Below are 13,364 nucleotides of genomic sequence, written 5' to 3'. Positions count from 1 at the left end.
ATTGGAGCCCTAGTGATCCCACAAACGAATGGCAAAGAAAACACTTTCTAATGTGCATGTTAAAGGCTTGCAAAGAACCAGAACAAAACCTCTTAATTACTCTAAACTGTCCTTGTTGAACCAGAAACCAGATGGAAACCCCTCTGCCTTTTTGGAAAGGCTGAGAGAAGCTTGAATAAAATATACCTCCCTATCTCCCAATTCAATAAGAAACAGGTTCATTACTTAGGCAGCCCCTGATATCAAAATAAAGTTGCTGAAACAGGCTCTGTCTAAAGATCTTTCTAGTTTTTCTTACCCTCAAGTTACAACTTTGCAGTGTGTAAATGACATTCTCCTCCATGCCCCAATCAAAGAAGTCTCAGAAAGGCACTGAGGCTCTCCTCAATTTCTTAGCTGAAAGGGAGTATAGGGTCTCAAAATCTAAAGCTCAGTTCTGTCAAACTTCAGTAAAGTACCTAGGTCTAATCTTATCAGAAGGAACCAGAGCACCAGATGAAGGAAGGATTAAGCCCATTTCCTTTAACAGTTAAGGGGATTCATTTGTCATTACTGAATTTTGCAGTCTGTGAGTACCTAGGTACAGGGAAATGGCTCACCCTTTATATCACCTCATAAGAGAAACTCAGTTAAAACTCGCCCCCACCTGCTTTGGGAACCTGAGGCTCAAAAGAGCCTTTAACCTGCTAAAGCAATCCTTACTTAAAACACTAGCCCTCAGTCTTCCCATAGGGAAAGCATTCAGGCTCTATGTATCAAAAATGAAGGGAACGACCCTGGAAGTTTTAACTAAGGCTTAAAGTCCAGCTCAGCAGCTGGTGGGTTACTTAAGCAAGGAACTTAACTTGGCGGCTAAAGGATGGTCAGCCTGCCTCCAAGCAGTTACAGCAGTGGCTTTGCTGATGCCAGAGGCCACTGGGTTAACCACAGGGAATAACATAACTGTTTAACCCCCCACAATATAGCAGGACTGCTGTCCTCTAAGGAAGGGCTTTGGGTAACAGACAATTTCCCCCTTAAGTATCAAGCCTTGCTGCCAAAGGTATCTGTAGGCCAGTTGAAACCTGCCCTTGCCTGAGCCCAGCCACTTTCTCCCAGAGAAAACTGGAGAACCTAAACATGATTGTAAACAGGTAGTAGTGTAAACTAGGGAAAAAATGGTAAGAATCACTGTTTATATTCTCTGTAAAGTTTTAATTAAGGAAAAAGGATTGTCTTAAAGAGTGCTCAGCTTAATTGAAAGTGGATATCCAAGCTATGGATACATTTAAAAGGCCGTTTTTCTCTTCATAAATCTGTCTTCCTGGAAAAGGTTTTTTTTCTCAGTCAACTGAATTACTCTTTTCACTACGTGTTGCCCCTCCTGGTGCATGCATGAAAGACCCTAGAATAACTTCTGGTAGCCTGGGACTCCTTGGGAAAACAGAAAAGGTGCCACAAATCCCATTTAGGGAAAAATCTCTATTTTCCTCATGGAACTCCTGGAATTAGAGGGGAATAAGTATCTCTCCAAATCTGTCTTTGTCTTCTGGCTATGCCTATTTATTAGGCCGTGGAAATTGTATTCCTAGTCCTATTCTTAAAGGGCCTCACCCGGAGGCCAATAATCCAACTAGGAAATTGGCAAATGTAAATCATATAACTACTGGATCTTCTTCTGTTTGTCTGTGTGATTATATATGTGTTATGTGTGTAATGTCTTTTTAAAAAGAGCTCTGATTGGCCTAAGAAAAATAAGTGCTTAAATCAAATATTTTTAAGGAAAAAGTAAAGGCTGTGGTAACTTTCAGTTCACGTGACTTTAATCTTAAAAAATAAAAAAAGTCTTAAGAATTATTGGTAAAATATAAATGACTTCAAGGTGTAAAAATGTGGTCTAAATTACACAGGTCAGATACTAGGTTTGCTAAATGTTTTAAGATTGTAAACTGCTTCTTTAGCCTTTAAAAACTGTCCAGCTTGCCTGCTTCACATTTGATAAGGCCTGAGAACATATGGAAGTAACCATGCCCCTAACTATGCTAAAAGGAATCAAACTTTATCTGCATCTAGTACATAATTAAAACAACTTACCAGGTTTTACATCAAAGTAAAAATTGCTAAGAGTTACCATTATGACATGTAGTTGAAATTACCGAACATGGAATTGCATGCAAGATGTGTTTAAAAAAAAGAAAAAAAAGCAGTAAAAGTGTTTCTTGTTAAAGATTATAAGGCATGGAAAGGTACATTTTGCCCAGAAACAAAGGATTGTCTTAAATTAAAATAAAGCAGAAGGTTTCAGCAAATTGTAAAAAGATTATAAACATTAATCTTGCAAAGGAAACTCTGTGTGTGAACATATTAACTAAATTCAAAAGGGTATTATATGGTTTTTTCTGTAAATTAAACACTGAAATAAAAGCACAACACGGTTTTCTTAAGATGCCAATCCACTCTTTAGCAAAACTTGTCAAGGGTTATAACGGATATGTAAAAATCTTACCTCATGGTCAAACTGGTTAAGATTAAGTAGGATTGTCTATAAGGTTTCATTAAAAATTAGGGTTAACATTAATAGCAAACTAATGCAAGGGTGAAATTTAACTTTCTCCCTTGAACAGGATTTTCATGTAATAGAAAAAGCTGATGAATGGCTTTTGCTCTTTCAAATTTTAAACTCACCATTTTGGCAAAACAAATAACTTATAGTAATCTAAAAATTCTGTTTCATAATATCAAGTGTTTTAAATTTCGAACATATTTAACAGGCTTCCCCAAATCAAACTTTAGTCTCAAGATTGTCTTTCCTGATCCCTGTCTTTTGGGTGCTGAAGAGAGCCTCTGGAGCTTCTGGAAGAGAGGCAAACAGAGTTGTTTAATATGTTTGGTACATAGAATTGCCAAAATGATGTTTAATACTCTTCAGGTTATATTTTAGGGTATAATATCAACATATGTTCCAAAACTGTATGAGATGTCCAAAGTTCCAATGTCTGAATATGTGCTATTAATCACAATTAAGGTTGTTATGTTGGGTTATTGTAAGCCATGGAAATAACCAAATTTGTCAATCATGTTCTTGACTGTAAACACCCTGGACATTTTGTCATTTACAGGGAATTGTTGTCTTGTTTTAATCTTCTTCTTCTTAAAAAAAAAGTTTATAATCAGTTATGGAACTTTAACAGGTGCTCTTAAATACAGGTTTCTGATTAAAAAAATGTGCAGAACTCATAAAAAGCTGAAACGTTTACAAATATCAAGCAGAAAAAGAGTTAACTGAGTGGACTGAACTAATAGAAAATTAAAGCAATATTCTTGATTTATTCTTGGAACATTGCTGATCCTTATTTTATTTTTCAAAGTCAAGGAAACTTGTCTTGAGCTAGCTACAGCCTTTAACAACTAAGTAAAGTATACTCCTGTAAACAAAGTTTCAAGCATGTTTGTTTCCTCTCTGCCTGGTTCCTCCAGAATTTAAAAACTAGTTGTAACATATAGTTGTTTGCATCAGTGCAATAAGAATCCTCTTTATTTTGCAGCTGGACACAATTGGAAAAACTGGTTGTTTTAACAAGCCTTTGACGGGAAGGGTGTGTTTCCCTTTAAGAAGTCAGGCTTGACTTGCAGAGCCAATAAAAGCCCCTTGGGAAACTGGCCTCATTCCTTGGCTACACCATCTCCATACAGGATTCCTAACCTGTGGTGAGTAAACAATGTCACTTTCTGACAGGCCTAGGAACTCCATGCTCTTGGAACCTCAAGAAGAAAGAAGTTTACCCAACTCACAGGTATTTGAAGGTACAAACCCATGGCTGGGCTGGGATTTAGAAAGGAATCTTATCTAAGATTCCTTGTGGAATAAAGTTCCATCAAAGCAAATCTAAAAGGCCTGTGTGGCTGGGCGCAGTGGCTCACGCCTGTAATCCCAGCAGTTTGGGAGGCTGAGGTGAGTGGATCATCTGAGGTCGGGAGGTCGAGATCAGCCTGGCTAACATGGTGAAACCGTGTCTCTACTAAAAATACAAAATTAGCTGGGCATGATGGCAGGCACCTGTAATCCCAGCTACTTGGGAGGCTGAGGCAGGAAAATTATTTGAACCCAGGAGCCAGAGGTTTCAGTGAGCCAGGATTGCACCACTGCACTCCAGCCTAGGTGACAGAGTGAGACTGGTCTCCAAAAAAAAAAAAAAAAAAAAAAAAAAAAGCCTATGTAAAAATAGTTATTCTTGTTGCACTTTATGCAAATAATCAAACCAAGTTTAAAACTAAAGTCTATTTTGCAAACAACTCGGTCCTATCATAATTTGTTTTTAACAGATATGAGGACTAGAAGAGGGAAAATATGTTCCAAACTTATCATGAATCTATTATTAACATCTAGTCTCATTAGTTGTTTTTAAGTTTTTGCCTACATTTTAAACTAACCATGCTTATTCCTGTGAGCCAACCACCAGTCTCCAGCTGTGGCTCAATGGAGACAAAAAGGAATGGGTAATGTAAAAATGGGGATCAATATTCTAGTTCTAAGCAATTATCCTGCAGATCCTGCTGGGTAATAGGAATAAATAGGGTGTACATAACCCAAAAATCTCTTTGGAAGGATAAAATCAAGAAAGTTTAACACAACCGAGCCCCAAACACTCAAATCTTTTGTTTGTTTGTTTGTTTGTTTGTTTGAGACGGAGTCTCGCTCTGTCGCCAGGCTAGAGTGCAGTGGCTAGATCTTGGCTCACTGCAACCTCCGCCTCCCAGGTTCAAGTGATTCTCCTGACTCAGCCTCCGAGTAGCTGGGACTATAGGTGTGTGCCACCACGCCCAGCTAATCTTTTTATTTTTTATTTTTATTTTTATTTTTTTTAGTAAAGACAGGGTTTCACCATGTTGGCCAGGATGGTCTCGATCTCTTGACCTCGTGATCCACGCACCTCGGCCTCCCAAAGCACTGGGATTACAGGCGTGAGCCACCGTGCCCAGCCCATACACCCAAATCTTAACAGGCATAACTATAGCCACCAGTTATCAGGGAGTGTCAGCAGACTCAAGATTTTAAGCTTACCCCCTCCTTGTCTCGTTTTAATACATGTCCCCTAATAACCCAAATTATTTCTTTTTGGCTAGAGGCTATCAAGCTCCAAGTGGTAATGCAAATGGAATCATGTATAAACATGCATTTCATCTGAGGACCCTTATACCAGCCCCTGGAGGAATCCTAGCTGCTGTTCCCCACACAATTCCCCTCTCCAGCAGGAAGTAGCCAGAAAGATCAACACCCATCTGCCTAACAGCAGTTAGGGTTTCCTCTCCTGAAGAGAGGAATGAGAGAGAAGGAAAGGAAAAATCATTGGAAAAATTCAGACAGCAGAAGCAGCCTGCCTGAAAAGTCACATAGCAACAGGCAAAAAATAAAACAGCCTTGGGAAAAACTTGGGGTGCACCTGGACAGATAAGAAGATCAGGCTGTAAAACACAGATAAACAACTCGGTCACAGAAGGAGGGGGTGAGTCTCCTGGATAATCACTAAACTTCACACTCATACAATGGGCCCCAGCAAAAACAGTGGGCCTTAATAAGCACATTCCTTTCCCTTTAGGCACACTAAGATAGGGAAGCTAGAAGCGGACATTGTGGGGGAATGTCTGCAGCTGCAAGAAAATGTCTGGGAACAGACACAGAAACTCTCCCTCCCAAATAAGCGACACAAAGCAGCACACAGCAACACACACTAAAAGTCTGCCTATGTGATGAAGCAATCAGGTAAAGGCTGATAGAAACTCTGCTCTATGCAGATAGCAAACCTGGTCTCAACCAAAATTTTCGGGCCCTAGGAAGATAAGATACCCCCTTTCTCACTAGCCCACGTATAAAAACCCTGACATTTTTACTACAACCTGGCAACTGCAACCTCTGCCATCCAGGTTCAAGCGATTCTCCTGCCTCAGCCTCCAGAGTAGCAACCCTCTTGGGTGGGACCCCTCTCTCTGTGACAGAGAGCTGTTCTTTCCTTTTGTCTATTAAACTCCTGCTCCAATCTCACTCTGTGTGTGTGTCCGCGACCTCAATTTCCTTGGCCGTGAGACCAAGAACCTTGGTATTTACCCCAGACAACGAGGCTGCTTCATTTTCTCTGTAAGTCACAGCATAACCCTCTTGCACATAGGACTACTACGCAGAACTTCAGTACTATACTTTGAGGTCATTTTAAATGGTGAAATCACTAATTAAAAGCATGAAAATGTGAAAAAAAGGACACTAAATTGCCCACGAAAGGTCATTTGTTCTATAGTATGAGAGCTGAAACAAGAAGGCAGAATGTCATCTTGCTCAACCTCAGAATGAGTTGTGTCTGATGACTCGAATTTCTTTACCACTCTGGATATGTCGGCAAATGACCATAAAAGAACCATACAGGTTGATTTTGGAGCTCCAATAAATTTTGGCAAGTGGGTAAATTCACAGGTATGGAACGACAGTTGATTCATAGGAATAACAAGGGTCAACTGTACATGATAGAATTACCAGGTAAAGGATTTGAAGTGTGATGAGAGATAAATGGTGTGCAGATCTTGACAATTAATTTAATCTGTAGGAAGGAGAAATTGGTATATGTTGGAACTTTTAAATTCTAACACTTCCCTTTGCAGTTCCGAATTTTCTTATTCTGTCACAAATGCATTCCCAAATTTTTCACCTTAGCCCAGATCTTATTCCTGGGTTCTGAGGTTTAGATATGATATAAGTAACTTCAGATATAAAATAGCTCTAAGTAAAATCATGATCATATTCTCCCTTTTGGTATCACCTCCTCACCCAAACTTCCTGCTCCATGTTACCTTCCTTAGTTAACAGTACTGTTCACCCACACATGAACTGGAAATCTCTACATGTCATTAAAAAGTTTGTGTTTTCTTACAGCACTCTTTCCAATTAGTTGTTAACTTCAATCACTTATATTTCCTTAATATATTTTATAATAATCCCCTCTTGATTCCTTCTAGTAGACAGTCTTTCATCTAGATCTAGATTGTCTAGATCATCTAGAAGGGGGTCAGCAGACTTTTTCTATAAAGAGCCAGTTATTAAAATTTACAGGCTTTCCAAGCTAGACCCTGTCACTACTCAACTCTGTGGCTGGAGCGCAAAAGCAACCATAGACAATATGCAAACAAAGGATGTTCCAATAAAACTTAATTTACAAAAGCAGACATAAGGACATTTAGTTTCTTGACCTCAATCTAGATTATTGCAATGATGGTTTAACTAGTTCTCCTAGCATGAGCATAATTAAGATGGGAGGAGAGGCCAGAAGGAGACAAGGCAGTGCAACGTCATAAGCTAAGGGAGAAACAAGTCTCATCTGAATTAACTTTGTCTAACAGACTTCCAAGAGGAAGAGGACTGATAGATGATCATTAGATATAATAATTTCACTCGAGTGGTGAGTTTGCAAGTGGTTAAGAAAATGTGAAAGTAGGCCGGGCATGGTGGCTCATGCCTGTAATCCCAGCACTTTGGGAGGCCTAGGTGGGCAGATTATGAGGTCAGGAGATCGAGACCATCCTGGCTAACACGGTGAAACCCCGTCTCTACTAAAAATACAAAAAATTTCCCGGGTGTGGTGGTGGGCGCCTGTAGTCCCATCTACTCAGGAGGCTGAGGCAGGAGAATGGCGTGAACCCGGGAGGTGGAGCTGGCAGTGAGCCGAGATCGCACCACTGCACTCCAGCCCGGGCAACAGAGCAAGACTCCGGTCTCAAAAAAAAAAAAAAAAAGAAAGAAAAAGAAAAAAGAAAATGTGAAAATAGAGGCCACAAGTATAGATTATTCTTTCAAGAAATCTGGGAAAAGAGGAAGAGAAGCATAGTTTGAAGAGTGTTTTAAAAATGTTTTAGGATGGGGAGGACTTTAAAATCTTTGTGGACAAAGAGATGGGGTCCACATGGAAGCAGCAGTTGAAGTGCATGAGAGGGCAAGATGATTGATGATAGAAAACGCTGAATGGCCAGGTGTGGTGGCTCACACCTATAATTCTAACACTTTAGGAGGCCAGGGTGGGAGGATCACTTGAGCCCAGAGTTTAGGACCAGCCTGGGCAACATAGCAAGATCCCATTTCTACAAAAATAAAATAATTAACTCTGCATGGTGGTACACACCTGTAGTCCCAGCTAGTTGGGAGGCTTAGGTGGAAGGATTGCTTGAGACCAGTAACTTGAGGGTTTAGTGAGGTATAATTGCACCACTACACTCCACCCCAGTGACAGAGCAACACTCTGTCTCTAAAAAAGAAAAAGGGCCGGGTGCAGTGGCTCACACCTGTAATCCCAACACTTTGGGAGGCCAAGGCGGGTGGATCCCCTGAGGCCAGGAGTTTGAGACCAGCCTAGCCAACATGATGAAACCCCGTCTCTACTAAAAGCACAAAAAAAAAATTAGCCAGGCATGGTGGTGGGCACCTGTTATCCCAGCTACTCAGGAGGCTGAGGCAGGAGAATTGCTTGAACCCCAGGTGGTGGAGGTTGCAGTGAGCCGAGATCACGCCATTGCACTCCAGCCTCGGTGATGAGCAAAATTCTATCTCAATAAAATTAAAAGAAATACATAAATAAATAAAAAAGAAAAATAAAAAGCCAGAAAAAGTGATGAGACCGACCACAAGCAAAAAATGGAGGGGTCAACCTTGGGTAGAGGAAGGAAGAATAGTTTTCTTCTCATGGACAAAAATGAAGAAAAAGAAGGTGGATGATAATAGAGATGGGAAGTAGAGGGCTAGTCAGTTTTTCCTTTACTAACAAGATTGCAGCCAGTCTTCTGCTGAGAGTGAAGAAGATGAAGGTGGGTGTGGCTTGAAGAGAGAAAATTTGGCAAAAGGTGAGTGACAGAATAGTCCTTGAACAGTGTGTGTTAACACTATAGAGCTTATAATCTATCAGGAGAGACAGACATTAAATACCAAATATTTTCATTTATGATTAAAGAGTTTATTGAATAATCGTTGGAGCCAAGCAATCTTTGTGATACTAATTTATCATTTCTGCCTATACTTTTCCCTTTTCCATCAGAAGGCTGTGCTTCTTTGCCTCAAGGGAGATATATTATTTTACTCAAAATGGGGGGAAAAACTCGAAACTTTCCTCTGGGGTTTTATTTGTAAATACTTTAGTCTTTTGGGGAAAATACAGTTTAAAAAGAATAGAAAAAGCTCAGAAGCAAATAAGGAGAGATCAATCTCTGGATTTTAGAGCAGTGACAAGAACCTTGCCCAGTTCCCTAGTGCATGTTGAGAATATCGCAGGACCTTGTAGAGAACCATCCAACACCAAGAATGTGGCTTCTAGGGCTAAGATAAAACCAAAAGTTGTGTAGGGGTTAACGTTGTCTCTGGAATGAGCATGGGAGGGGGAAGATAGCATTGTGCCTGAGAAGAGTTTCTCATGTGGATCTTATTACAGCTATTCTTTTATTTTGGACAACAACAACATGAACTGAATGTTCTTCACTATAAAAGCAGTAGATTTCATGTAACTAGTTCTAACCGTGTCTCTTGGTGGAAGCTGGAAGTATAAAACCACAATACAAGTCCCTGAAGGTAATTCTACCATTGCTAAGGGCACTGTAGTTTGGCCAACTCACCAGTCATAGCCAAGGTCTTTCTCCCTTGCCTGCCTCCACTATAGAGGCTATTCCAGCTCAGTTGGAATTAGGGATGAACTGGAAGTCTGCTGGGTGGCTTCTGAAAGGCTTTTGATTCCTTGATGAAAAGCAGAAATGCTGCTGACAGCCTTATACCTCCTCACCTTGTCCTCAGGGACAAGGGAATATTGGAGATGCTGGCCCTGATATTATTGACCCACAGAAGTCACTGGAGCAGTAACAGCAGTCGTCTCCTTCTTGACTTTTCAGTATATGATTAAAATAAACATCTGTTAGATTAAGCTATTTTCTTTTGGGTTTTCTATTATTAGCAGCTGAAAGCATCTTAATTGACATAATTATCCATGTTTCCCAAACTCACATTCCTCATAATGTGGCAAAGATATGTGGCACTAAGCATTCTGTGCCCAATTATGTTTTGGGAACACCATATTTAACAGTGTTAAACTTGCATTTTTACTGCAGGATTTTTTGGAGGCTTTAATTTACACAAGCAATCTTCAAATGAGGATTGTAATATGTAATGTATTTCATAATTACTTCAACCTTACTAACATCTTTTTAAATATTAATCAAGGACACTTATTTGGAAAACAAGGTACTAGATGTCAAAGCAATGTGATCCAATAATCTCCAAAGATCTGGCTTATCCCAGAATTGAATTCAAGTTATTTTGTGGGAACACATCAGTTCTTGTACTGGAGAAGGGCCTGGGAAGGGCAGGCTCTTAGAAATTATTGATCCAAGTAAGACCATTTCAGTAATCCTCTTTGTAGCACTGTAAGCTTCATACCTTTATTAGAAAGCAACAGTAGGTTCCAATACAACATGCTCTGGTTCTCATGGGCCCTCAATATCTTGAAGCTTGAATTTCTTGATACAAAGTCATTGTCAAGGCCTTCTGCTGGGGACTCAGCTTGGCCATGCCTTGGCTTCCAGAACCAGGAGACTGCACTCTCATGCCTCCTTTAATTCTATCAATTTACCTCTTTTGCAATATTTTCCATACCTGAAAATACAGGTCTTTCCATATCTTCTGACTTATCTATCAAAGCTTTCTAGTGAGAATAGGGAAGTTCCAACATTTTCCCATATAATTTACACACACACACACACACACACACACACACTTTTCCATCTTTTTAGATGGAAATGTATGTTTTTCTTGCAGGAAACAAGCAATCATCCAGCTTGTTGAAAAGTCCTTCCCTGTAAAACACATTACTAAAGGCCAGGTGCAGTGGCTCACCTGTAATCCCAGCACTTTGAGAGGCCAAGTCTGGTGGATCACTTGAGTCCAGGAGTTCAAGACCAGCCTGGGCAACATGGTGAAACCACGTCTCTACAAAAAAATACAAAATTAGCTGGGTGTGGTGGCAGATGCCTGTAGTCCCAGTTACTTGTGGGACTTCGGTGGAAGGATCGCTTGAGCCCGGGAGGTCAAGGCTGACATGAGCTGAGGTCGTGCCACTGCTCTCCAGCCTGGGCGACAAAGTGAAACCCTGTCTCAAAAATAAAATAAAATAAAATAAAATATACTAAAGAAAATGTTCAAGAATGCCTCCAATGGATAGGGTGGGTGCAACTGTGGTTGGGTCAGATGAATTATCTCTCACGTTTAGGTCCTGTGCCAACCCTGTGCTATGATCAACTCCCAGAATAAGCAAAAAATGGATTATTTTATAATTAGTTGCTAGGATTCCACGCTCTGTGGTTTCACCACTGGAATTTAAATCTAGTGATGGCAATACCCCTTTGAAAGGCCAAAGGAAAGATATATGCTAATTATACTGATATTTCTAGCCAGATTGTAAAATGCAACTGGGTCACCAATTACAGACACAATTGCAAGTGGACAGTTGCTCCAGCTATACTGAATAACAAACAATGGCTGCAAAATATATGTGGGGAAAAGAATAAGAGGGAATTATTGAATTAACAAAACACAGATTCTCCGTGTTCTATAATGCATATCACAATCCTTCTTTACTCTCTATATATGTTGATAATCATGAATAAATCTATGAGACTTAATGATCTTTCCTCATTTCAGCCTGGATCATTTTATGACTAAATTTTGTCATTTTTATAATTGAATTAATTGCCTGTATAGTCATAGAAAGTCAAATTTTATAGATAAATTATTGTAGTTTGTTTCTTCTTTTGAAAGCAGTCGTTAGCCCAATTTAATAAGAACGTGATTAGGTTTTAAATTGGGATTTGCACAAAAAGGCCTCTGAAATAAGTGAATATCTAAGTAATCACAAACTAAAGACCATAGAAAACAAGTTTAAAAGGAGAAAAAGACTTGGCCATTTATTTAGAGGCCTTTTTGGCTGCTTTAACCTGTGTGAACATCAACTACTTCTTTCTCTTACAAAGCAGCCGTAATCAGCTGTTTGCTTCTTTGATTCGTTCTGGTCCTAAGTCATTTAATACTAATGATTAAGCATGGGATACTACAAATAAACCTGTCCCCTTTCTTCCCAGAAATAGAATAATTACAATGGCCAATGGCTGGGGACTTTTTTTATTACTAAATTTGCTAAAGATTTAATTACTTTGGCTGGGCTCCAGTACCCTTAAAGAACATTACAAATAATCCCACGATATTGCATCTAAGTAGTCAATTTAATTTCAGAAGTTGTTTACAATATACATTTTTATGAAATGGTGTGTGTGTGTGTCTATATAAAAATATTTCCCGTGGGTATGTTTATATTCTGAGACATATGATGTATAAATTAAAAGAGAAAGAATAAAGTTTGCCAAAGGCCCATTATGAATCAGGAATTATATGTGGTTCTTTTATTCAAGATGTTTCATTTAATCTCAGCAACCCTGCAAATCAAATATTATCCTTATTTTATAGGTCAGAAAACTGAGTCTCAGAGAGGTTAGACAACTTTTCAAAGTTACCTAATTAATTACCCTAAGCTAGGATTTGAGCTCAAGTTTACCTGACTTCAAAAGGCTTTGCCTTTCCTATCACACCAAATATTAATTACATTTCCTAAGAATAAATTTTAAAACCTGGGGAAAATGAATGGAATATGCATAATCTGAATTGAAAAAAAATTGGATTAAAATTTTAAATTTTCATATGTTTGTTTAAAAAACCAAAAATGTAGCTGGACGTGGTGGCTCACGCCCCTCCCAGCACTTTGGGAAGCCAAGGCAGGAGGATCACTTGAGCTCAGGAGTTTGAGACCAGCCTGGGCAACATAGAAAGACTCCATCTCTACAAAAAATAAAAATTACAAATTAGCTGTAAATGGTGGTGCGTGCCTGTGGTCCTAGCTACTCAGGAGGCTGAGGCAGGAGGGTCACTTGTGCCTAGGATGTCAAGGTGGCCATGATCTGTGATCACTCCACTGCACTCCAGCCTGGGCAAAAAGGTGAAACCCTGTCTCAAAAAAAAAAAAAATTAAAATTAAAAATAAATAAATATTAAATAATTAAAAATTCATCATTCATGAAGTCAATTAAAGTTAGAAGAGAATACTCTAAATTGCAATATTTGCTGCATTAACAGACTGTAGTATTTGTTAAATAGAAGAGAGAAACATAAACAATTCACTACAATGTTTCCTGGTGTGCCGTTTGTACTACACAAATAGGTGTTATGCAGATTGTCTATATTCACACACAATTTACTATATGTGGAGCAGAAATTGGTATAAAACGAGTCTTCTATAATTCTTTATTTGTAATGTCTGAAAACTGTC

At 39.2% G+C, this 13,364-nt stretch overlaps 1 protein-coding gene across 8 annotated transcripts in view; it reads left to right on the top strand.

Moving 5' to 3' along the window:
* The first annotated feature begins 3,627 nt into the window (after positions 1-3,627).
* DNAH7 (dynein axonemal heavy chain 7) overlaps positions 3,628-13,364 on the top strand; it is a 393,327-nt gene continuing 383,590 nt past the window's right edge. For 5 of the 8 annotated variants that reach the window (XM_054679169.2, XM_054679172.2, XM_054679171.2 and 2 more), the window contains exon 1: positions 3,628-3,783. In XM_054679169.2, coding sequence (XP_054535144.1) covers positions 3,699-3,783 — 85 coding nt within the window. In that variant the 5' untranslated portion in view covers positions 3,628-3,698. The remainder of the gene's footprint in view (positions 3,784-13,364) is intronic. The other 3 variants (XM_054679168.2, XM_016950238.4, XM_063791407.1) reach the window with 3 other exon arrangements.

Source organism: Pan troglodytes, chromosome 13, assembly GCF_028858775.2.
Source record: "Pan troglodytes isolate AG18354 chromosome 13, NHGRI_mPanTro3-v2.0_pri, whole genome shotgun sequence".
Taxonomy (NCBI): Eukaryota; Metazoa; Chordata; class Mammalia; order Primates; family Hominidae; genus Pan; species Pan troglodytes.
Note: the sequence above shows the minus strand (reverse complement) of the source record. Positions and strands in the feature narration are given on the sequence as shown.